Source organism: Molothrus ater, chromosome 2, assembly GCF_012460135.2.
Source record: "Molothrus ater isolate BHLD 08-10-18 breed brown headed cowbird chromosome 2, BPBGC_Mater_1.1, whole genome shotgun sequence".
Lineage (NCBI taxonomy): Eukaryota > Metazoa > Chordata > Aves > Passeriformes > Icteridae > Molothrus > Molothrus ater.
This window is the reverse complement of record NC_050479.2, coordinates 30,278,008-30,302,485: the sequence shown is the minus strand read 5'-3', so window position 1 is coordinate 30,302,485 and position 24,478 is coordinate 30,278,008. Positions and strand designations below refer to the sequence as shown.

The 24,478-nt window shown below is 42.5% G+C and overlaps 1 protein-coding gene across 1 annotated transcript in view; it reads left to right on the top strand.

Moving 5' to 3' along the window:
• The window catches only part of MAP4K4 (mitogen-activated protein kinase kinase kinase kinase 4), a 166,535-nt gene that overhangs the window by 93,848 nt on the left and 48,209 nt on the right, over positions 1-24,478 (top strand). The window contains exons 4-9 of the mRNA XM_054518253.1: positions 13,839-13,964; positions 14,729-14,839; positions 17,621-17,711; positions 19,236-19,366; positions 21,622-21,676; positions 24,026-24,104. Coding sequence (XP_054374228.1) covers positions 13,839-13,964; positions 14,729-14,839; positions 17,621-17,711; positions 19,236-19,366; positions 21,622-21,676; positions 24,026-24,104 — 593 coding nt within the window. The remainder of the gene's footprint in view (positions 1-13,838; positions 13,965-14,728; positions 14,840-17,620; positions 17,712-19,235; positions 19,367-21,621; positions 21,677-24,025; positions 24,105-24,478) is intronic.

Sequence of the window (24,478 nt, the reverse complement as noted above, 5' to 3'; positions counted from 1 at the left end):
AGAGTGGTGAGTGCCTCCAGTTTCTGTGTGGTGTGGGAACACTGAAGCACATAATGGCTGCGATTCAGAGACAAATGCTAGCTCTCTGCTACTGATCACTTTGGCAGAAAGCCCCAGATGCTCAGAGACTACAGATGGAGCTGTTTTGGGGAGAATTTTTTGGTTAAAGAAAATAAAAAGGCACCCAAAACCTTAGAATTTATTATTATTATTATTATTATTATTATTATTATTATTATTATTATTATTATTATTACCAGTGGTGGTAGTACTAATATTATGTTTTTCTGTCTTTATAATAGCCTCCCTATTCTTCCTTTCCTTATTCTGAACCTCACTTTTCAATTCATGCCATCCAGAGCACATCTAAAAGCTTTTTGTAGGTGTGCATAATTTTTTTAGTAAACCAGCAAAGACAAGCTTAACCTATTTAAACCATCAGTTTCTGTGAGACTTTTCTTTTTGAGTGGACTTTGGGATTTCTACATGTGGCTTTTGAAGGGACTAGGCTGCAGGAAACTGCAGGAGAGGAGCCTTCAGCCATGACAGGCTTTGTTCAGATACCTTAGTCTGGCAGAAGCTCACCTCTGCAACACATGGTCTTTCACTTAGCAGCCTCTCTCCAGCTATTGGAGAGGTCTGATTTGCTGTGTGTGGGATTTCTGCTGCTTCTATACTGCTTGGTAATGTTTCCAAACCAACCAGCGGATCCTTGCCTTGGTTGTAGAGCTGGACCTGGCAGGGTTGCTGCAGCTGTCCCTTTGTGCATGACTTCATTGTCACACAGCTCTGCTCTGAGCAAATCCGGTGCCTTCAACCTTATCCTCCTGAATTTTGAAGCTCTCCAAACAATCTAGGTTTCGTCTTTTGGATGTAAATGCCTTCCCTGTCTCCCTCATGCATTTTGGCTGGGCTAATTGCTCATAGTTTGGTTTCAAATCAAGTGTGATTAAGGGAAGATTTCTTCAGACTGCTACTTAATCATGTTACCAGACTAGCATAGTAAAAAGTTGTAATATCTATTGGGGTGAATACCCTGAGCACAAAATTACAGACTCTTTCCTGCTCATGAGTCATCTTCCCCTGAGACTCTGTAGTGATAGTATTGCTTTTATTTTAACAGAAAAATCCCTGGGAGGGCAACCAGTTATTTATCTGAACAAGAGAGACCATGTTTCTTGGTTTTTGCTGGATTTTTTTTTTTTTAACTCCAAACTTTTGTATATATCCTTAAGGAAGGCACTGCTTTGGGTGTAGCTCCCATGCAGATGCTGGCTGGGCAGGCTGGGGCCATGCTTGGCACAGGGGATGTGGTGGCTGCTGCAGGCTGGGGAAACCAAACCAATGCTTTTTCTGAGGGAGATCAGATTATATTATGTATTGGGGGATTTCAGTAAAACATGTTATGCCTGCTTTTATTTTACAATCAGGTTGCTGAGTTTCACTTTTTACAGGCGTTTGTGCTACAGGAGTGGGCTGTGCCTGTCTGAACTGCCTGCTGGAGAAAAGAGCCTCCAGAGCTCACAGCAGGCTCATAACACATACACACACACACACATGGGCACACACACAGAGCCTTTCTATGTCACTTTCCTCTCTCAACATGTATGGTGCCCAGTGAGTAGAGTAACCAAAGCCAACCCCTGACCACAAGCCTAGGAAGCGGTGTTGCCCATCGCTGCCCAGGGAGGGTTGCAGCAGCCTCCTGGAGTGGTGGATGTGCTTCCACCTCTTCCTGGACTATGGCAGGACTTTTTCTTTCTGGGTGAGAAGGCCTGGCCTCTCCAGTTTGTCTTGCAGGCTTTGTGGTCGATGTAGAGCCTGCCACACGACAGTTTTGGACTGAGTAAATCTCATTTTCTTCTCATCAGCTTCTGAGTGTTGGTGCCTGACTCCCTTGTTCCTGTTAGGACTGCTCGTTGCCTGCTGTGCATGCACACCTGCAGTTTTGAGCAGCTGTCTGACCATTCAGTATTTTGGTCCCTGCAGGTCCCCTCTGCTCGTTGTGGTGCAGTTGTGACAGACAAGGCAAAGTTGGCAGGTTAGGGTCTGGCAGGAGCCCCTGCTTTTCAGCATGGGGGCAGCAGGGCAAAGAGCAGCTGAGCCTTAGTGGAAGCTGGTGTTGAGGTTGGGAAGTGGACTTCTGTCCCCTGCTCTCAGCATTTCAGCTCAAGAGTGAGAGACTTGTGCTGGGATCTGAGCTGTTTGTTTTTAAAATGGAAAGTGAGATGCTGTAGCAGCTCTGATTTTTGAAGTGAAATACCTTTTAATAAATGCTTGCCTGTTCACAGCCCAGCAGCAGAAACAAACATGTACTGTAGCATTAGGACTGTTTTATATTTTTTCCAGTCCTATTTTCTTGGCTGTTAATCAAGGTCTCTTTGTCGCCTTCCCAGCTGAGGGTAAATGCAGCTGGGGTATAATATTTGCAAGCAGTTTTTACTTCTATTTATCCTGATGGAGGCAGAAAGGCTTTTCTTCTAGGACAGGTAAATAATTAGCTGGCCATCCATGGCTTCCTTGCTCAGAGAGCAGGAGTAAGGGAGAGAGGGGACTGTGACACCCCATTTAATAGATGGACATGAGCATCTTGTGGCTCTGTTCATTGTTAATTCACTCCTGCAGCACTGCTCAGCTGTGAGGTTTCCAGGCGTGCTTGGCAGCACTGACAACAAAAACATCTGGTCCAAGAATATAGCTCCCTTCTGCTGGCAGCTGCATGGAAATGATTTTGTACATCTAGTATAGTGCCAAATGCACTTAACTTGTACACTAAAGTGCACAGCCTTTATAGAGCTTTGGCAGTGCAGGGCGATTTTAAATGTGTGCATAAGTCAGCGTTAATCTACCAAAGAAAATCAAAACCTCAGCAACCAATTTTATAAAGAACTCGCTTATCACACATGCCCAGACGTGGCTGTACCTTTGTACCTGTCTAACAGCTGTTCCTGTCTGAGCACAAAGGAAAAGCCTTTTGGTTGCAGCCCTGGTTGTCGTCTGTCCTCTGGGAGGGTTTGGCACAGACATGAAGGGAAATTTGCCCCTCTCAGACATCCCTGAATTCCACTCATCAGCAGCTGCATTTGTTACTGATAGAGATTGTCTGTCTCCTCTCTTGTTTTAGAAAGGACCTGGCAATTGCTGAAGAAAAAATGTTAACTGTGAATCAAATAGTTTGTGTGTCTGCTGGTAAATTGTAATTTGAGTGATTGGATCTGATAATTACAGACATCATCATCTTGTCAGTCAGTTGTAAATCATTTGGTAATGGATTTCCCATTTTTAAAAGAGCTGGGTTTTTGAGCAGTAGTGTATTTTAGAAGTAAAATATAATATCCATATTCCTTCTTGCTTTGAAAACCCCTAGGGTTATAAACATGGATCTCATTCATACATGAACAAGCAAGTTGGAGAGGTCTGCTTCAAGAAAGCTACTCTCAGCTTACATATTTCTAGTTATTTATCTTGTGTATATTCCTGCAGAGTAGCTGAGCATGGTATTTTTTCACCCTTAAAGCTGCTGTTACATTGTAGGTTTTGGGAATGAAGAAGAGCAGGGAGGAGCTAAAATCCCAGGTCTAGTCTGATATCCATCGTGGGCCTGGGTTTACCCTTTGCAGAAGGAGCCCATTCCTTCCCAAGAAAGTAGCAGGTGGTTTAAGGGCTTGGAGCGGTTTCAGTATGGCCTGTGCAGGTCTGATGGTGTCACAGCTACTGACCTGATATTAGTTTTCTGCTCTGTCACCATTAAGAGGAGCAGTTCTCACCAAAACAGAGAGAAGGAAGAGAAGGTGGAGATGGTGACAAAGGGAGTAGGAGCGAGCCTCCTCCTTCCAGCTTTTTAAGCAGTCCTTGCTTGCAGTGTTGGTGTAAGAAACCAAAGGCATTTTGTGGAGTATTTTGAAAATTGATTTTGGCAAACCTGGTGCAGCCTCCTCCCATGGTCTACGCAGACAGTGATTTATTCAAACACACTGCCTGGTTCAAACAGGCCTGTTTCTCAAACACACGATGGTGGGCTGGTGTCACAGCTGTTTTTGTGATCCCTTCTGTCCCTCATCAGGTGAGAGGAGTGGGTCCTCTCTGGGTACTTTGAACCTCTTGGGTCCTCCCTGCTGGCACCTGGCATTTTGGATTTGCAGTCCTTTCTCTGCGTAAGGCAGGGGGAAGGCTGTGAATTACTGACAGAGGCTGAGTGGTGACTAATATTGGACCAGAGGAGCTAAAGTGTTTAACCTTCAGGCAAAGATTACCTGAAATTAAAACTTGTAAAGACTTGTGCTCTCACACTGTCATCCAGTCGTGTTTGTAAGACACATGTACAGATCGGATGATTTCTTTTATTCCTGGGCAATTTACATATTTTGGCTGCTGCACAAAAGAAACCTTGTGTTGAATAAGTCAGATCATGATCTCACACCAATCCTTGCTTACAAGAAGATTTTTGGAAGCTGTAGCATAGTGCAGAATTTTGAGTTTTCCTTTTGTGGGTGTGAAACAGAGCATAGGTTACTGGCTGCACTAAAAATGGGCATTAGACAAAGGTACACCACTTTAGAAAAGAAGCGTTAAATCAGTTTCTTCATAGTAGCAGGCTCAGTGAAATGTATGTCACTTTATAGAAGTGAATTGATGGCCTGCAAAGAAAATGCAGTAATTTCAGGTTTGAGCCTTTTCTTAGTACTTATCTTTTGACAAAATACAGAGCTTTGTTAGTGTTGCAGACCATTTTAAATGTTTGGAAGGAAAAATTGCTGCATTCGCAGCGTTTTAATGAGGACAGTTCCCTTAATTAAAGCATTAGAAAACTTAGGGAATGTGCCCAGCTGAGGGATTAGCAATATGTTACAAAGTTCTTCTTCCACCTACTACTTGATTTGGGGTCAGAAGACTAAGACCATAATAAAACTTGTAGTCTTCCAGGAGTTGTTTGCTTGTCTTAACCATTGATGTTACCAGGGACCAAAGCCTGGATTCATTCTGTCTGATTTTAGGCACACAGTGTTGTGCTGAAGCCTGGAGCATAAGTGATCTGCAATTTAACATGGGAGAAGGGTGCCTGTGAGGGACAGTTCTGTCCACCTGAGGTGATATTTGTCCTGCAGAGGGGTAAAGGTCACTGGTGGGACTGTGTCTCCTGGAATGTGAGGTACTTGCTGCATGGCTACCAGCTGCTCACTGCTGGCTATTGTGGTGGTACTTGTTTGTGCTGCTCTTTATTTTGGGTTTGTTTTTGTTGGTTTTGTTTGTTTGTTTTGTTTTGTGGGCTTTGTTTGGTTTGTTTTCATAAATTTGTTTATTTATTTTTATTTTTATTTATTTTTATTTTAAATTTTATTTCTTAATGTACAATTGATTTTGTCAGTCTGCCCCCTCTGCTTTGCAAATCTATCTGTTTGCTTTTGGCCTAAATAATTCAACGTATTGAGCAGTGGCAGGCCCTTCAGGAAAGAAATGGTGGCATGTGATAGAGTTGCTGAATTTCTCTTGAAAACTATTTCTCCAGCCCCATCTCATTTTGATAAAAGATCCTATGTAAAACAGCCCTGAGGAAAGTCCAAGTGGGGTTACTTTCCTGTCCTGTCATTTGTTCTGTTCCTGTTTGAGTGTGCATGGTTATATCTTTTGTGTTTGTTATCCCATACTGTTGGGATATTTTGTTTGTCTTGTAGCATTTGGGTTTCCTTCAATATATGAAATGAAAGAGGGGTTGTAAATAAATTCCTCTTCCCTGTTCATCTACAAGACTTGTTGGTCAGTGTGGGTGTGAGGCTGTGTATTGAACAAATCTGTCCTTTAAGAAAATTAGTGTCTTTGTGTAATTATAGGTTTTCACTACTAGAAGAACATTAGTGTTATGCCAGAACTGCTATTTTTAATGTATTTTACTTTCTCAGCTTACATTTCTGCTAATACAATGTCTGTGTGGCATTTGGTGCATAGGAAATCTGCTTTCAGTCATTTTAACCTTTTGTTTCCTCTCTTCTCTCAGATGTTCCCCTTCTGCCTCCCTCTAAGTTTAAAGCTTAGTCTCAAGCCAGAACTTCAGTTTCTTGTTGAATCTCTCCAGCTGCATGAAACCTGCAGCCTTTTACATCTCCCAGGTCCAAACTGCAGCCTGGCAGCGTCTGGACTGCATATGTGGGGAGGGACTCATGTGTTGGTCCCTTTGGGAAGGAGATCTGCCCTCCAGGTGGGAATGCTGCAGCTTCATACTGCCCAGGGCAGAGCAGGGACCACCAGGCAGTGGCCAAATGCCTTCCTTGGCTCTGTCACCCCCTGAGATGTTGCTTTCCTTGGCATCAAATGCATGCTGAGATTGGAAGTAGAAGAGCTGTGCAACATTTTGGCATTGTGCATTAGCCTGTTTTCTCTCCAGCATCTCCATCTCCTCTAATTATCTGAGCGTGGAGCTTTGCGTAAAGGAGGCTTCTTTATTTCACGCACAGGCTTAATTTTAATATCTGCTAGGAAGAGCTTGTTCTGATCACAGGAAATCTGAGACTGGATGTAGAAATTGTATAGCAACAGGCATTTTTAGTGTAAATAATAGTGATGGAAGTAGGGGACTAGTCCTTCCCTCTTTTATGAGAGCTCTGAAGATGTCAATATAAGGCTGGCTTGTTGTGTAACTTTTAAGTAATTTAGGCTAGATGAGGATGGACAGTTGAATTGTATAGCTCAGACAGACATTCAATCTGAGCAGGAAACTCTTTTAAATAATCATGACTAGGATCAAGGAATTAGCCTTGGAAATAGTTGAAGTGATTTGCCCTTAGGAGGTTTCTCTCTTGGTTTTATTTGGAAAAGCCTGTGGCATCCCAGGGTTTTACTGAGGGAGGTCAGCAGTGGGGTGTGGTTTCTGTGCCTTCAGAGCAGCTCATTCAGTGACCAGTGAAGGCACCAGAGGCACATCAGGCAAGAAAGAAAATATTGTTGTCGCAGTGACTGGCAGAGGAGGTGGTTTAGGGGGGAGACAACAGAAAAGTATTGTCTTCACGTGGTTTTTGGCTCCTTCCTGCCTGCACGTGATTCCGTCTCCTGCGCCTGCACAATGCTGCTACACAGGCTCCTTGGGGAGTGCTGGGACCCTGCTTGGGAGCTAGTCCTTCCTCATGCCTCTTTGTCCAGCTAATTTAACTGTTCCTTTATGGCTGCAGCCTCAGTGATGGCACTGTCGTGAACAACTTGGCTCATTTGCTTTCTTGTTTCAAACAGTGCCTTTAGCATGCAGTAGAGAGGGTGTTGTGCCAAGGCGAGACAAAGCAGCTTCTGTTTTGTGTGTTTGGTGGAAGTGTTTCTCACCTGCTTGATGAAATGTTGCCACTGAAGGTAACTGAATGTGGTCATAAGGACAGCACTGTTCTGCCAGCCAGTCCTTGCAGAAGTGAGGTTTTTTTGACCCTTGAGAAAGCTTCCCAGCCGTCTTCTGCAATTATGGTGCCTGAGCAGCGTTGCTGCTTTGCTGTTCCTGGCAGCGTGGCTCTGTGCTGGCAGCAGCTGGCAGGCTGGTGGGCAGCTCCCAGTGACAGGATGCCTGGTTTCCAGAAAGCTCACCAATGGTAAAGCCCTGGAAGGCCTTTCTCTGCATGGGCTGTTATGTATACGAGGGGCAGAGGCTGAGGCACCCTCCCAGCAGTGGTGGGGGATGCTCAGCACCCGTGCCACTGCTTGCTGGATGGCTAGTGCTCCCTCAGTGTCACTGAGTGTGTGGCATGATGGATGCCTTTCTTAAGAGGATACAGTCTGAAGGCCTTGGAAAAGTCTTTGTTTGGGAAGGACCTGAAGGACAGTGCAGAGAAATTAACCTGCTGATGCCAAGGTGGGAAGAGTATGTGGGCAAGGTGTCTGTGAAAAAGAGACCTTGCATGTGAAGTGAAACAGGCACAGAGAATGCTGGGAGTGAGAAGGTAACACAGGAGAGAGACAGATGGGAAATAAACTTACATGAGGTCTTTAGCTTGAGGGTGACAAAGCTCAAAGGCTTGTAAAAAGCTCTCAAGAAGGATGGGGTGTAATAAGAAATTTAAGATTTAGAAGGGATTTTATAAGGACTTGTTAAATATTTATTGCATCTCTTGATTAAAGTATTTTATTTAAAACAGTTTAGACTTTCCCTCCCAAGAAGCCTGTGTTTGATATTTTTTCTACCAACTATTTTATGTCGTATTCCCAATTCCAACACTTGGTTGTGGTGTTGGAGAGGATCACGTTTTTCCACGTTGCACTCTCTGCACTGCAAGCTGCTCTGCTTTATACAAACTTCCTACCTTGGCAGTCACTGGCAGGGACTTACCCACTTGGAGTATCGTTTCTCTTGTGGTTTGGTTCCTCCTGAAATTACAGCCTCCTTCCCGGCTTGGAGGCAGCGCCACAGCTCCCACTTCAAGTGCTGTGCTGTGTGCAACACTGCCCCAGCTTTCCTCGCCAGAACATCTCCCTGGTGTGTGAGAACTTTATTAACGAGTGTATATATTATGGATTCCTGCAGCAGAAAAGGTCACCTATTGTGCTAGGCTCTATTCAGACTTTGTCTGTCCTGGACAGATTCTGCTCCAAATGGATGCTGGCCATGTCTGGAGTGCAAAGAGGAGGGAGGTTGTGACACTCAAACAGAATGGTGGTTTGCAAAAGTTGGTGTTGTGATTTGATTTGTTCAGGAAGATTTTTGTTTGTGGTTTTGGTGTCTTCTAGGACTTTTTTTGTTTTTTTTTTTTTTAATGTGAGTGGAAGGCAGAAGTGAAATGTGAGAGGAAGCAGAAAGGAAAATAAACTGGGTTTCTTTTGGACTTCTCCTGTTTTTCTTCAATTAGTGTGTCAGGGGCAGATGGTAAAAGAAAGGAAAAGTTGTTATCATTTTGATGCTTGTGAAGGCAGACTGGTTTCCTCTCCACTGCTCTGGGAGTCCATGGGTTAGCAGTGCCTTTTCACTTCCAGTGCTGGGCTGAGGCTGCTGCCTGCTGCTCTACACAGATCCCAACTCTACTGTGATCTCAAGATTCCAAAATGTCAGAAGCTGCCACTGGAGCTCGTGATCCTCAGGAACTCTGCTTACTCTGAAGCCTCAGGCAGAGTATTGCCAGTTGCCATTCTCCAGGCAGGGCAGCTCCATGGGTATAGGCAGGCAGAGCTTTGTGAGCAGTACTGGGAAAGCAAAGGAGAGGAGATTTGAAAGCTTTCCTCACTCCATCCTGTTTTGCTGGTGTTTGATTTTACACTGTTTGGTAGTGATATTAATTCTAAAAAACCCCTTGATTGTAGCTTGAAATGACTGGATGTCATTTGTGAGAAGAGAGATGAGATTTGTCAATGTCTCATTTCTTAAATCAGAAAGCAAAGTTACTGAAAGGACCAATTTGTATTCTGCTTCACACTGATTTAGAGCTACATATAAATCATCTGGTAGGATAAGTAAACTTGCTCTCTCCTTTATCACAGAACATTGTCTTGCTTTAACCCTGCTGGACTGTGTTTTTTCATTTGCATTTCCCATCATCATAATAAGTAGTTGGAGATAATACTGAGTTTCTCCTCCTTGGGTTGGCAGAATAAACTTCCAGCCAAGAGCAGTAGTCAGACAGATCTTCCAGGTGAGGGAGTTTGAATGGAAAGTCACCACTTACATGCCTTGAGACATGGCTTTGCTCTACCTTTGGGAAATTTGGGGTTTTATTTATTTATTTTTTTAAATTCAGCTCCTGAAATAATTTCATTGCGCTATAGAGCCTGGGAAAGAGTATTATTTCCCCCTTACTCTTCCAGGTGTGTTTCTCAGAGACAATTTCTCATAGGGGTCTCATACCTGTTTTAGTGCTGGAATAGGTTAGGAATAGGACTGTTGTGCTTGGTCTCCTGAGGCATTTAGACAATGATGTTTAGGGACAGACTTGAAGTGACTTTCCCTTTGGTTATGTCCTCCCTGATCCTGACACTTCTAGAGCCTACTTCTTTTCCATCCCTCAAAAATGGCCAGCAAAGTGTTTCTGAATTCCTTGTCTTCTAAAAATTTGCGTAAATACGCAGTGTTTTCTTTCCATGATGTTTCAGGGGGTGGAGTGCTACCTTTGGAAAACAGCTGATAATCTTCCTTACATGGATCTGCACTAGTAGCATTTTTTGACTGCGAGTTTCTCCAGTGGCAACCACGGTCAAATACTTAAATCTTCAGCTACTTAAATCCCAATTTTGTAATTGCTGAAGCAATAAAAACAAGTCATTGATTTGCCATCTGCATGCACAAAATCCCATGCTGATATTGTGCAGTGATGAATGGAAGAACAAGGGATGTTGAGCTTTGTGGTGGAGCAGTAAGCAAGCTGGTCAGGTGCTGCTGGGTGGTGGGCTGAGAGGTAACACACCTGGGTTTATTTTCAGTATGCTGATTCAAATAGTTAGAAATTATCTGAATGTACATAGGTGGATTTCTGTGTGGGAGTCATATGCAGGTTTTAATCTTACAGGCAAGATTATTTTGGTAAAAGAGTGTTGCAGTTAGAAACCCCTAGGGATGCTGGCACGTCCATTTAGTCTCTGAAGGGAAACACATGAAAAGGGAGAGGAAAGCTGCTCCAAGCTTGATTTAACCACATGAGTTTTGCAAAAGTATAGCTTACTGCAAAAATTACTGGTAATCAGACGTGCTGTCACAAACAGACAGGGAATGTATAAGTATAAAACACTTCCACCAGCTCCATCAGAGGGAAGACAAAGAGGGTTTCAATGGGAGTTTGTATTCACAGATAATGGCTTAAAGTGGTAATTGATGCCAGCTGCATAAAATCACTAGGAAGGGCTCACCAGCTGCCTCTCTCCTTCAAGAAAAAAGGATGTACTTTTGTATTACTTCATGAGAATGACAGTCTCTTGCCTCAATCAGTTTTAATTTTCTGCTTTTGTGATACCCTTGCCTCTGCAAATGGAGGCACTGTCAGTGGTGTTGGTGCAGTGCATGTGTTGTCTGGAGGAGGTGACAGACCTTCCATCTCTGAGGCAGGAAGTGTGCCCCTGACACACTCACATGTCCACATCCCAGGAGGACTGCCAATCCTCAGGAGGATCCCTGCTGCAGGCTGCAGGGTACCCTCCCTGAGGCACGTGTGTCCATAAGGGGATCTGTGTGGAAGGGGACTTATCTGGCGATATTTTTGGGTGGGACTCATCTCACCCTGATGCGAGACATCTGGTGATGTCTGCAAGATTGGTGTCTGGATCTTGGTTAATGACCTCACCCTCCTTTTGTAGTTAGTGGGGAGAAGTAAACACCGGTAGGGTGCACATTGTTTGGCCTCTTTCAGATGTCCACATTGGGATGAAATGACCTGTACCCTGGAAAAAAAAAATGCTCCTGAATCTGGAACAGAGCAATTTTGATCTTGCCAACTTTTTGTTTTAATTTCCTTTTTTCAGTCTTCTACCAATTGCTGTACCACACTGGTGCTTCAGCCTTTTCTGTGCTGATTATTCCTCATAATAGTTCCTGTCGCCACAGAGTCTTCAGGACTCACTGCCAGGGGCTTATCGATCCATACTAACTAAGTGGATTCTTCCAAAGCCTGGCAAAAAATACTGAATCCATTTATTATTGTAAACTGCATTTTGTACTGGATTGAACTGTAGGTGAGGAGCTATTTGTGTTGTGGACAAGTGCTCAAAGGCAGCTGAAATATGAATGTAGGACCATTGTTAGCTGTAGTTCAGGGAGGTACTTGGGGAGATATTGCTGCAGGGAGATTCTGCTGCAGGCCTTTGAGCAGGTGCTGTGACACAGACTCAGTGGAGGGCTGAAAGAGCAGTCACTGTCTGCAGTCTGCTGGCTCTGTGTGTTCCTTTTTTGTTGTTTGCTCTTTTTTTATTTTGGGGGGGAGGGGGGCTGGGATTTTTATTATTTCATTTTTCAGAAATAGATCCTGTTTAAGTATTGTCATTTTGGCTGCTGTTACAATAAACAAACACAAACAACCTTTAGGACATCCTGCCCATTGTATTGCAAAAGCTATTGTGTTCATGTGCTGAGGGTAGGAAGTAATTTTTATCTAAAAAGTCAGTTCAAAATAGCAGATTAATCCAATTATACATATTAACCTATCAGCAATTAAGTCCCAAGGCATCAAGTTTAACAATGCTCCTGTTTAATTTCTTTTTGCCTAAATGCACAGTTAGAGGTTTGGTGTAATATAAGCCTGTCTCCCACCTCTCTTTTTTTTCTTTTTGCATATAGTCTGAATAAATAAAAAATCATTCAAAAGCAAGGACAACAGAAGCAGTTGAGGAAGCACCAAGTTAGCTTTTGGCTCAAAAAGCTTTTCTGACAACGCTCTCTCCCAGGGCTGCTGTTCACTAGGAACTTTGATTTACAAGGTTTTCTTGCTATTTTGTTCAGTCTTCCAGAAATACCCACTATTTTACTTCAAAGGCACATCTTAAGAAGATAAGAATAGTTTATCCCTGGTGCATTTTGGGAATTCTGTCATAATAATTTACGAGTAAGCGTTGCACCCCACTATTAGAGTGTTTGAAATGGTCGTAGCATGTACTAATGGTTGTAGTTAGCTTTGTAGCAGAGAGTGGTGTCTGTTGTTCAAGCCATGTGTATGGGTGTGTATAAGGAGTTAACACAAAGCTACTATTAACATCTGCATATGTCATGAATAGGATATTTGATTGCTAGCATGGTACAAATTGCGAGGAAGTTTAAGCTTAAAATTTTATCATATAATCAGCTTTGGCATCACAGAATAATTAGCGTATGTGCTACCGTTCCCATCAGCCAGCAACCCTAGGGAGAAGTTTTGGCTTCTTCCTGGAATCAATTTAAGGTAGATGTTTTTCTGCTTGGATATAAAATTATGGAGCAAAAAGGAGTATCCACCTGCCTTTTAATTTGTTGCCTTGCTAGGTGTTTGAAGAAGACTCCTGCTGTCTAGGTGTGGGAAGAGCGAGTTGGGGGTGGGTTGGTGTCCTCTCCTTCTTTTGTATCTGCTGTCTGCCTGCTCACACAGCACCTCAAAGCGTGTGGATCCTTCCATGCAGCTTGTCCTACTGTCACTTCAAAAGCAGGTTGTGGGTCTTTTAAGGAGTGGTTTCATTATGTTACCCATTTCAGCTCTTTGGAGGGATGACCTCCCTTCACCTGAGCTGCTCTTTGCTTGGCACCTTGCTGGAGCGGGGGGAGCCAGGGGAAATCCTTCCTCCGCCTTTGTGTCTCAGCATCCTGTTTACTGCCTGGGCTCCTGGCCCATTCTTCCTGATGCACTTGCTCTTCCTCCACAGAGGCAGATGGAGGAGGAGAAGGAAGCTTGTGCACGAGGCAAATGCCTTGTTCTTGCAGTAAGGGGAATTCCTGATCTCCACCTCTGTTTTCCTGTGTCAGTCCAATGCTGGCACCAAGATGGGAACCTGCTTTGGCAGGTGGTTTAACAAAGCCACTGGCTGGCATTTTAATAGAACTGGTTAAAATTAATAAAATTAAAGGACAAAAATTGAGGAAGATGGAAATAATATTCCTCTGTCATAAATTCCCAGCCTGCTAGCTATGGATTTACTTAAGCTGCTACAAGCGTTGGGTTTTTGAAACAGATTATGTCATGTTCCATCACTGGGTCAAATCCATTGCATCTTTTATTTGTTTCTTTGCGCTACTAAAAACCTGGGAAAGACTTGTTTTAGACCATCTCAATAGACAGGATTTTGATGGCATGAACATCAGAGGGGTTTACTGAACATGGTGCTGGTATAAATTGAAGTTCAGAAAAAATGTACTTTTGTGAAAGTGAGGAATAAATCAATAATGCATGGGGCATGTTAAACATATGGGGGTTTGTTTTTTTTTTTCTCCAAAGGATGAAGAAGAAGAAATCAAGCTGGAGATTAATATGCTAAAGAAATATTCTCATCATAGAAATATTGCAACTTATTATGGTGCTTTCATTAAGAAAAGTCCTCCAGGACATGATGACCAACTGTGGGTAAGCAGATGTTTTTCAAACATATTCCTAAGTGTTTCCCTATTGGATATAGATTGATAATGAGAGAAATACCACTTTATGGAATGACAGACTAAAGGAGTTTGGTGCTTGCCTGCACTGCTAGATAAGTGAATCACAGAGGCTAATCACACATCCTTAAGGAGATGTCTGAACCAAGATTTGCTATAAGCAGTGGATTTGTTCTTTAAGTAACTTTTTTTTTCCCAGATGGATAGTAACATGTTTCATAGGAACAAGACAGCTGAGCAGTAAGAATATGTGACTGTAAAAAGAAAGCTGCATTTGAGATTGTACCCGTTACATTTTTCATCCCACCTCATCTACACTCTCTAGAGAACTGAAGTTTGGGGTTGAAATGGCAGGGAGCACGTTCTTCCATAAATACATGGAAGTTAAAGGATAAGAAGTGTTGCAGTGATGTGATGAGTTTGATTCCTTCAGCATTGGATGTGCTCTTACTGCTAATGTATTTTGCATAGCTGAGCAAATCCAGATTCCCAGCATTAAATTACAGTGATTAAATCAGTCCTTGAAAATGTGGTAACTAATGTGAGACATATTCCATATATGTCTAACACACATTGAAGACATTTGGTTGAATCCATTTTCCAGGCAGAGATGTAAAATACATTCTCTACTTCACAAGAGCTTCCCAAATTAATGCTGTAACCTGATTATTTTGCTTTGCTATACAGCTGAGATCTGTGTTTAATGTTGGTTGTGCACGGATATTTGTTTTGCAGCTTGTTATGGAGTTTTGTGGAGCTGGCTCTATCACAGACCTTGTGAAGAACACAAAAGGGAATACCCTGAAAGAAGATTGGATAGCCTATATCTCCAGAGAGATTCTCCGGGTAAGAAAAGCAGCCTGCCCCACGCAGAAACAGGCTGACAGAAATGCAGCCTAGCTTGAGGTTCTGCAAGAAGCTGTTTCTGAGCAATCCCATTAGCCATGTCATCACTTGGAGAGTGCGTAGGAGCAGATAGATGTCTGCTCCACATCATTTAACTTGGTGTCAGTTGTGCTGTATTGTAGCAGAAGCCTTGCAGAAAATTGCAATTTCTAGTCATGAGAAGCCAATAGAGGAGCCAGTGACCTTGCCTGCTGCAGAAGCTGTGAAACAGTGTCCCTGAGACCTGGGGCTGAAACAGTGTTGTAGCACGGTAGGGTACAGAATGGGCTTTTCTAAATATGCTTGCAGCTGCCTTTTTCTTTCCTAATCAAGTCCATGGAGGAAGAGCTGTTGGCTCAGGCCAGCAGTCAGGACTTGTGTGCTGTGATGTGCTCTCATCCTGTGTTGTCCTGCAGTCTGTCTAGAGCAAGCAGCTCTGTCACGTGTGGCTGTGCCTGTGCCGTGCTTGCAGGCAGTGCTACAGAAGTTTTTCAGGAAGAGGTCTGCAGCTTACCAGTTGTTCTAAAATTGCAACTTAAGCTAATTACTCTTAATATTTAATTTCCAGTTGGTACAGTTTAAGTGCTTTTTGAATTGGCATTTGTTTTGCTTCACTAAGTAAATCTGGGATGGTTTTCCTCGTGCTTCTTTGTAAAACAAATTGCCTCCTACCCATACCACTACACAGTATGTTTGTTCAATTGCTTAATCATAAATGAAGTTCTGAAGGGCTTTATGTTAAAGGAAATGAGCACTGGCTCTTGCATAAATCAATGTTGCTGTTGTCTGCGTTACACATTTGCTCTGCCTTGGCAATTTTTAAGATGAGGATGGAGGGAGGCACGCTGTTCTGGTCTCTTGCTCTAATTTCAAATGCTAGAGGACAGTCCAGCTGCTGGTGTTTGACTGGCACATTTTAAGTTGTTTACAAAGGAGAAGTTGTATTTCAAAACAAATGGTTAGCATGCTTTAATATGAGGAAAGCTAATTTCTGCAGGAGCATCTTACCCTTGACTTGAGAGACATGTGGGCTCAGAGGTATTCTATGCTATGTTGCATTCATCCTAGATCCTCCTTAGATAAAGCAGTCAAACACTTGCTGAGAAGAGGAAAAAAATATTTACCTCAGAAAGAGGGAGAACTATTTTCTCATTCCAGTGAGAAAGGACTGTTAATTACTGACCATCAGGAGCTGGAATATCTGGAAAAAAGGAGTGCTAAACTCACATTGCAATGAGATGTTTCAAACCCTGATTCAACAGAAAGTTTGTCAGAGGTGGAGGAGACAGGTGGTGTAACACAAAGTTAAAAGGAGCTAAAGTGCCAAAGATTGGTGTAGGTGGAGACACAGGTGAAGGTTGGCCCAGTGAATCCTTGTGTAGTTGGAAAGGTCAGGGGACTGCAGGAGAGTGGAGATGTGCCCCTCTGTCTCCTGCTAGGCCTTTGCAACCCCAAATCTGTTTTTTCAGTTGGGTTAAATGGTACTCTGGAGAGAACAGATGATTATCTCTCTGGCTTGGTTGGAGTAGCAGAAGGCTTTAAAAAATATCCTGTGTGAAGCTGTGGAAAAGCCTTCATTCCTGTGAAAAATAAGACCACACTTAGCATTAGCAGTCAGTGAAGGGTCTCAGGGACATCAGCTGTTCACTTGATTTGCTTGTGACCTTTGGAAGGGAAGCTGTAGATAGTGGTTTTTTGTCACACTCCTTACCTATTTTAAAAAAAGGAAAACAGCCCAATGGTTATGTAGGAAAACTGGTCAATGATCAGTTAATGAAGAACATGTGTTAAGAAATACTTCTTTACAGCAACCACTACTCTCTTAACCTCTTGCAGCTGTAAAGGTTCTATTCCTTTATTTTTCACAAAACATTAAAAGACTGTGAGGGCAACACGAACAGGCAAGATGATCCCACTGGAGACTACAATTTTCCGAGCAGAAAACTGAGGAGAACCCAAAATACAGGCAGTTGCTAAGAGGGTTGCCTGTTGTTCTCCCAATTACATTAGAGAGTAAAATGCAACATATGTCTTTCTCGGCCCTCCCTCCACATGGCTAATGCTTTGGGGCATGTATCCAGGTGCTGTCTCAACAAAAAGCACCATATGCCAGGAGGTTTTGTTTCCTTTGGAAAAGTATAAGGCTTATGCTTTTTTTTTCACTTTGCTTTTTTTTTTTCCTGAGGTACATTTATCTGGTTTCATGTTTATGGAGGCTAGAGAAGAGAACTGCACTTTTGCAGTAGAGCATGTCTTTGTAATTTGTCCTCCCTTGCCCTCAAACATGACTGCCAGTCCATCACCCCCCACCTCCTTCTCGGGGTGCATATATACATGTGGGTGCTGCCTCCTTTCTCCTTCCACTTCCTTCCCAGCTGAATTCTGTGTGACCCTGTGCACATCAGAAGTCAGTGGCATACACTGACAATGATGTCATTTAGAATGTAATTACTTGGAGACTTTGTGGGAGCTGAACTTTATTCACAGGACAGCTGGGAGGTGTTTGCACAGTGCAGATGTTGGGCTGTATTTAGGTGATGTGTGAGCCTGATCTGAGCCTGTGTCTCTGCTCCATCACCAAAAGCTGTGTGGGTGGTGTGCTGCAGGTCCCACTGCACCCAGTTGCAAGAGGTCAAGGCACAGTGCTGTGACCTTTGGGGCTGGCTGGGTATGGGCAGTCTGTTGCTGAGCCAAGAGCCTAACTCTGAACATTCTCTCCTTCCTCTCTTCTCCTTAATGCAGGGGTTGGCACATCTTCATGCCCATCATGTGATTCACAGGGATATCAAAGGGCAAAATGTGTTATTAACAGAGAATGCAGAAGTGAAACTTGGTAAGTAGGCACACATGTCCATTTCCTCATTTGTTCAGCCTTTGGTTTTATGATGTTCCCAAATTATTTCATCTTTTAAGAGCCCTGCAACTCTGTCAGTGGTTCCATGTGGATTGACAGCCTGTATGTATTTCCTCCTGCTTGGAGAGGATGGAGCACAGGTTGTTGTTGAATTTGGTTTGGAGATGTTGGTTTTCATGCCAGAATCAGTGCAGGGATCATTTTGTTTCCCCTACTGAGCTGTGTGTAACTTGAGTCTGTTCTGATTCACTTTATTCTGGACTCGGGAAGTGACAGGAGTCTCTCTTGTATTTAGCTTTAATTAAAATAGCACCTGCTGTTCAGGTTCTGGACACAAAAATATGATCTGGACAGCATTCTCAAGGGAGCTGTGGCATCGAATTCAAACCACAGTTCCAGCTCTGGCATGCCTGCTGAAAATCGTGCTCATCCTTGGCCTCTTCTCTCCTGCCAAGTGGACATACTCTTTTTTTATTTCCTCTCTAATTTGTCTCTTTCAGTTAGTGCACATGTCAACCTTCTGTGTTTGTATCACGCTACACTCGCCACCTTTTTTTGGTTAAATATAGAGCCATGCTGAAGCCCTCCCACCCAGCCCACATCCCTTCTGCTTTGCATTACACCTTCCTGCAGCATGAGGCATGGGAAGTTGTCCCGGCTGCTGGAGGAGGAAGCACTAGGGAGAGCTTTCCTTCATTTGGTCCAAAATGGAGCACAGTAGCTTCCAAACCACTGCTTCCACTGAGCTGGCCTCCACCAGTTCCTCAGTGCCACTCAGATGGTGGGTGCAGTGAGGCTGACACAGCCCTCTTAGGGCAGATGCAGTTACTGGTATAGAGGGACATACAGCACTGTGGTCATGAGCAGGGCAAAATGAAAGGCAGAAAACACCTTTGTAATGTAATTGCTTTGTAATGAAATGGGCATCTCTTTCCCAGCCTGTGTGCATGTGTGCCCAAAGTTAGCACTTCCTGAATAATTCTCATATTTTGCTCTCATTGATGTTTCTGCTCTGTGCATTAGAGCAGAGAGCAGCTAGCTGAACAACAGGTTATTTTTGCTGTCCAATTTTAGAGCAGAAAATGCGGTGAGCTGAAAGGGGTGTGTTGATGCATGCCATTTCCCCATAGCATGAGAGGTACCTTTGGGAAGTGGCTGTTTTTTGTATAGGCAGAGGTGCTTGCCTTCACCATGTGGGAAGGGTCTAAACAGCCCTTTCTCAGCCTCCCAGGCAGTACTTCTGCAGCTGTGCTCTCCTCCTGTCCAGGCACACCAGTGAGGGGGTACAGGAGAGGTGATTGTGTGCTGCTGTGTCCCTTGACACTTGTGCCCAAGCACATTGTGTGTGAACCACGAGGGCTCACTTGCCTCAGGATTAATCATCTTATTTCTCTTCAGCATGGTCCTTCCATCTACAGGCCTTTGTTTTCAAATCACTTTGCAAAAGTAATCATTGTGTTATTTTCCCCCTCTTATTTAATTTTGCTCTTTTTCCACCCACAGTGGATTTTGGTGTGAGTGCTCAGCTGGACAGGACAGTTGGCAGGAGAAACACTTTCATTGGGACTCCCTACTGGATGGCTCCAGAAGTTATTGCCTGTGATGAGAATCCAGATGCTACATATGATTACAGAGTAAGAGTCCTGTTCAAAAAAAAAACCCAAAACACACACTTGCAATATAAATGTTCATGGACTATGGCAGTTTTTGAGATTTCTTATGCTTTATAGGAGTAATAACTGTTTTGTGTAGTTACATTCTTATTACCAAAGTACAAGGTAAGGATACTATCAAATTGTGACCTTTAACACTTTCTGCTGCTTGTATTATTGTAGTTTTGAGATGTAAATACAGGACTTCAGGGTGCTATAGGTGCTTAGAGAAGGCAAAAAAGAGTTTACCTGGAAATGCTGGTGTTTTCGATTTGCATAATGATTGTACTTTAAATTGTTACACGATGTGCCAGTTATTGTGGTAACCCAGAACAATACATTTTAGATGTTGCCTTAAATAGAACCACCGTCTGGAGAGCCACTGAAGTACAGAAGGAACTCTTTCAACTACTTCTGATTTCAGGATGCATATACATGAAATTTATCCATCACAACATTTCTTAACAAAGATCATTCTTTACGTAACTTGCTGCAAACGAAGGATTTAATTACTGCAAAACCATAATTGGCTTGATGGTATTTGCACTACCCTTAAGAATATTAGGTATATGTACTTAAAGTTAAATATATCTAGTGAAAGCATACTGTAATCTTGAAAGTTCCTCTCAGCTGACTTTAATGAGAGCACAGGGAAAGAAACCTTTCTTGGTTTTTAAGAAACCTTTATTTGGACTAATGTATTGTTCCATCTTTAACCAAGGGCAACAAGGATATCAGAAAGCCAGAGATTAAGGCATTACAATGAATTATAGAGCTGAATATCAATTATATCATTTTGCTGAGACTGATAGTGTTAGCTATCAGTACATTTGTGTGTGTCTAAATCTTCGTAAAACACCCAGATTATTTGACATTTTGACTAAGATTGATCAGATTGATCCTATTTCTCTTGATTTAATTCCTTTTTACATTCAGCATCTCATTGTACTAAAGCTAATGTTTTATATCTTTCCAGATAGAGTTGTTATTATTAGTAAGGAAGGTTTGCTATTAAATGATTTAATTAAGCAGAAAAGCTCCCTGCAACATTTGTTAATGCAGTAGTGATGTGAAAAATAACTCTCCTCTCCTCTGAGAATACCTGTTTATTGTTCCTGGTGGAGCCTGTAGGATGGTTGTTCACAAAAAATTATTGTTTGAAAGGTTCTCTAAGATCATGGGGGTGTGCACTTTAGCTTAGATGGCTGCATTTGACTAAGAGAGGAGTGCCTTGCTGGGTCTGAAAATATGATCTTTAGAAATGCTTCTTTGCTTGTAGTGCATGAAGAGCATATTTGCTCATTAAAGTAATTTTAAAAAAAATCACAATTATGACCAGAAATGAAGACTGCTTTGCTCAAGAACAGCTCTCTTCAACAGCGGTCTCCTCCAATACTTTGCCCATTAAGCTGTGTCACTCTCTGAAGTTGGTTCCTTGCCAGGACTCCTCCATCTCTTCCCTGTGTTTGATCTTCCTGGCTCTTGTTTGGTCTCTCCTGAGTCAGAGGTGCTGGCCAGAGGTGGTATCTTGAAAAGTTGCCACTGAAGGGCTCTTTTTCTGTAGTGTTTTAAGCAAAGCTGAGGTGCTAAAGGAGGAATGTTGGCTTTGGGTATAAGTAATGCCTGTGGTAAAGACAGAGGTGTAAATTTTGGGAGTCTGTGGTAAAGACAGAGGTGTAAGTTTTGGGAACCTCTGCCTTTTCAGTGGTGTTAGTGACTAATACACCTCCCCTTTCAGTGGGCCTCTATTTTCCTTTTGTTCTTGCTTGTTTGTTTATGTACCTGAAGAACCCTTCCTTGCAGTTTTCAACAAGTCTGGCCACTTTAAATTTGAGCTGAGCTTTTGCTTTTATAACTGCATCTCTGCACACCCTGGGAATGCCCTTGTTCAGTTCTTTGTTGACAAGGGAATATTGAAAATTCTGTTGTTTCGTAGGCTTAGATTTCTGGCAAATGTATTTCCCATTGTCATAATGTGAATGCATTTTTATGTGCTGTTGGAAAGGGTTGTTTGCTTACTCAGTAAGAATATGTGCGTGTGTTTCTGCATATACATACGTATTATGTGAAAAGTCGGATTTTATGATACAGTTACAAGATGAAAGAGGCTTATATTATTTAAATAGCCGTGGTATTTGGTTTCAGCCTCACCTACAGGGCCTCTCTAAATAGTGCTCTCTTAGTGTGTGAATGGGTAAATCCACCTACTAACATATGGTGTGTCTGTTTTTCTGCAGAGTGACCTTTGGTCCTGCGGCATTACGGCCATAGAGATGGCAGAAGGAGCTCCCCGTAAGTGATCCCTGTGCTTCTCCAGTGGGCTCGTTTTAAGGCTGAAACGTATATCTAAGCCTAGTTTTGAGGTTTCTGAAAATATCCCCATGTTATTTCTGTTCTCTTTGGTTTTGCCTGCTCTATAAATATGAAATCCCATAAATAGCAATGCTCTTGATAAAGATAGGGTTGTGTTTAAACACTACAGTGCAGACTGCAGTAATTTAATTTCTATAGCAGGAATATTTGGAAGCTAATCGAGTGTCTGACTTCCTTCCTATTGGTAGTATATTGTGTTTTGGAACTGTGTCCCACTTTGTCTATGGACTGGCCTGGAATACTGAAACCTCAGCTGGGGAGAGGGTCAGTGGGGCCTTGAGGAAACAGATCTTAATGAAAAAAGCATTTGTAGCAGCTATTTCTGTGTTGGCTTTCTGTCGGTCTGGATAATGCTAACATTGCTTCTCCTTTTGTTTCCACTCATCAGTGGGTGGTGTTAATCTTCCTTAGCAGTGACATGGCTTAAACTGTAAATCCTTCTTCAGGACAAAGCACTGAACTTAGTTATTCTCAAGCAGGGATCATTATCAGTTAGTTTGGATTTGAGAGGAAAACCTGGAAACCAAAAATGCTCAACTTTTTAATAGGCTCTTTTCCTTTCACATAGTTCTTTCAGAATATAAAGGCAAACAGCAGATGTGTGAGGAGGACAGAAACCTTTGAAAAGAAAAGAAGTTAGGCATGGTGTTATGACTTTTAATGATAATTTTTATGAAAGTCCTTATTGATCTTGCAAATATACTTACCCTCACCCTCAGCTGGAGCTCTGTATTTAAAAAATAAGAGCCTAAGGTACCTAAGATCAAGTTAAATTTTTTTGCACATAAAAATCTATGACCACAACACAGCCCAGCTTGAAATGTCTTTGAAATAATCTTGTCGAAATAAAGTATTTATATATCCCAGGTAAAAATTGGTCATTTTGTTGTAGCTACTGCCTGATTTTCTTGTTGTTCTTACTGACTTTAATGCAAGATTTAAAAGTCAAATCACAATGGTCATGTGTTGATTCATGTTTTAGGAGGCCTGATAGTTTGGGGTTGTTTTCTTTTTCCTTCCTAATTGCACGTTTGCATGAATGTCCAAGTGAAAGCTGCTCCCAGGACACTTTAGCCAGCACTGAATTAAGTGAACTCCCTCTTTTTTGCCATCCCTTTTTGTTCAGTGCATTGGGTTGCCTGTATGGCTTTATAAGCTTAGAATTGGACAATATTTTGTTCATTTCTAAACCAAACAGAGCTTGGCCTTTCTTTGTGTAAAAGCACAAGAGTAGCATTTAAGATGTTAGCAAAGATCCTCTGTAAGTGCAGAACAGCTCTTGTCCTCTGGTACATGGACTCTACCTCCTCCTCCTCCAGTGGCAGCTGAGAGTCCATCTCTATGGATTCTTTGGTGGTCTGCAGGGATCCATAGGCATCCAAGGGGCTTCTTTGCCAAGACTGATGCCCCTTATTTTTGAGCTAGAATTCTCTTCCCACTAGTCTGTTTCTCCTGAATATCTGTTGTGTGGTAAATGTCACCTCATCCTGCAGTGGTCACTCAGGCTGAGACTGAGGGTGTAAGAGATCAAACATAGGAAGATGGTTAGAACATTGCTCCTAGAGACCTTTCTTGGGCTGTCTCTCTCCCTGCTCCCTTGTTTCCCTGTGTTGGCTCTGCCATATTGCTTTACTATGGAACAGGAGGAAAAGCTGTCCAATGTTGATCCTGGACTCCCACTAAATGTCCACTGAAACAAACAGGACTTCTTTTGACAAAAGTTAGGAGTTTGCATTTCAGTTCTGCAGACAGTCCTTTTGAGTGATACAGACCCTCCCATGCTTCAAAACTGTCATGCCTTGAAGTACAAAAATATCAGGTCTGTAGAGTTAAAATGAAGCACCCTCAATAATGGTAGAGAAGGGCAGGTAGAGGAAGGAAGGGCAGGTAAAGGAAGATTGTATTGTTCCTTTCCACCATCATTGTTCCTTTCCACCATCATCATCTCCCAGTATTTTGTTGACCAGAAAGTAAGTCAGATGACTTGGGGCTGGAGGAAGGCCATGCTCAGATGTTCCCATCTTGGTCAGTTCTGGAGGCTGATCCATGCTTTGACCTCTTTATCTTTTTGGGCTGCCATTGGCACATTGAGCTATGGAATTGTTGTCATTTTGGCCTAATTCCATTTAGCTGTGTTGCTGTCTACACCTACTGCATGGATGTTTAGGATGGTGGGAGTTGTTGTGGAAGCTGAAGTCATGGCATTGACAGAGAGCAGCTAAACCAGTGTCTCTATGTCTCTGATTGCTTTTGTTTTCTTCCCTTCAGCACTTTGTGACATGCACCCCATGAGGGCACTCTTTCTGATACCCAGGAACCCTCCCCCACGGTTAAAATCCAAGAAATGGTATGTATTAATTATATCTTGTCCTGTGTAGCCTGAAGTTTTCTCATATCACGTAGTTTTGTTACCCCTTCCACAGAATTGTAAAGCAATTTAAGTTAGCAAAATCTCTGTTATCTTTTGTGCCTCTGAATCAAAGGATGAAATAAAATGCATGCATTATTTAGTTCTGTTTGTCCCAGAGAAATTCCATCTCAAATTGTGTGAAAATAAATACCAAAGTTTTTGGTTTTTCTTTTTCAGTAGAGCAGCATCTGTATTAAGGTGACAAATGAATCCATGTTTTAAAATATAGACTCCTGTAGCACTCTTAATATGCAGTGTGTTTTCTCAGATGTATCATAACACAGAAACAGAACAGTGCTATGGTGTTCTAG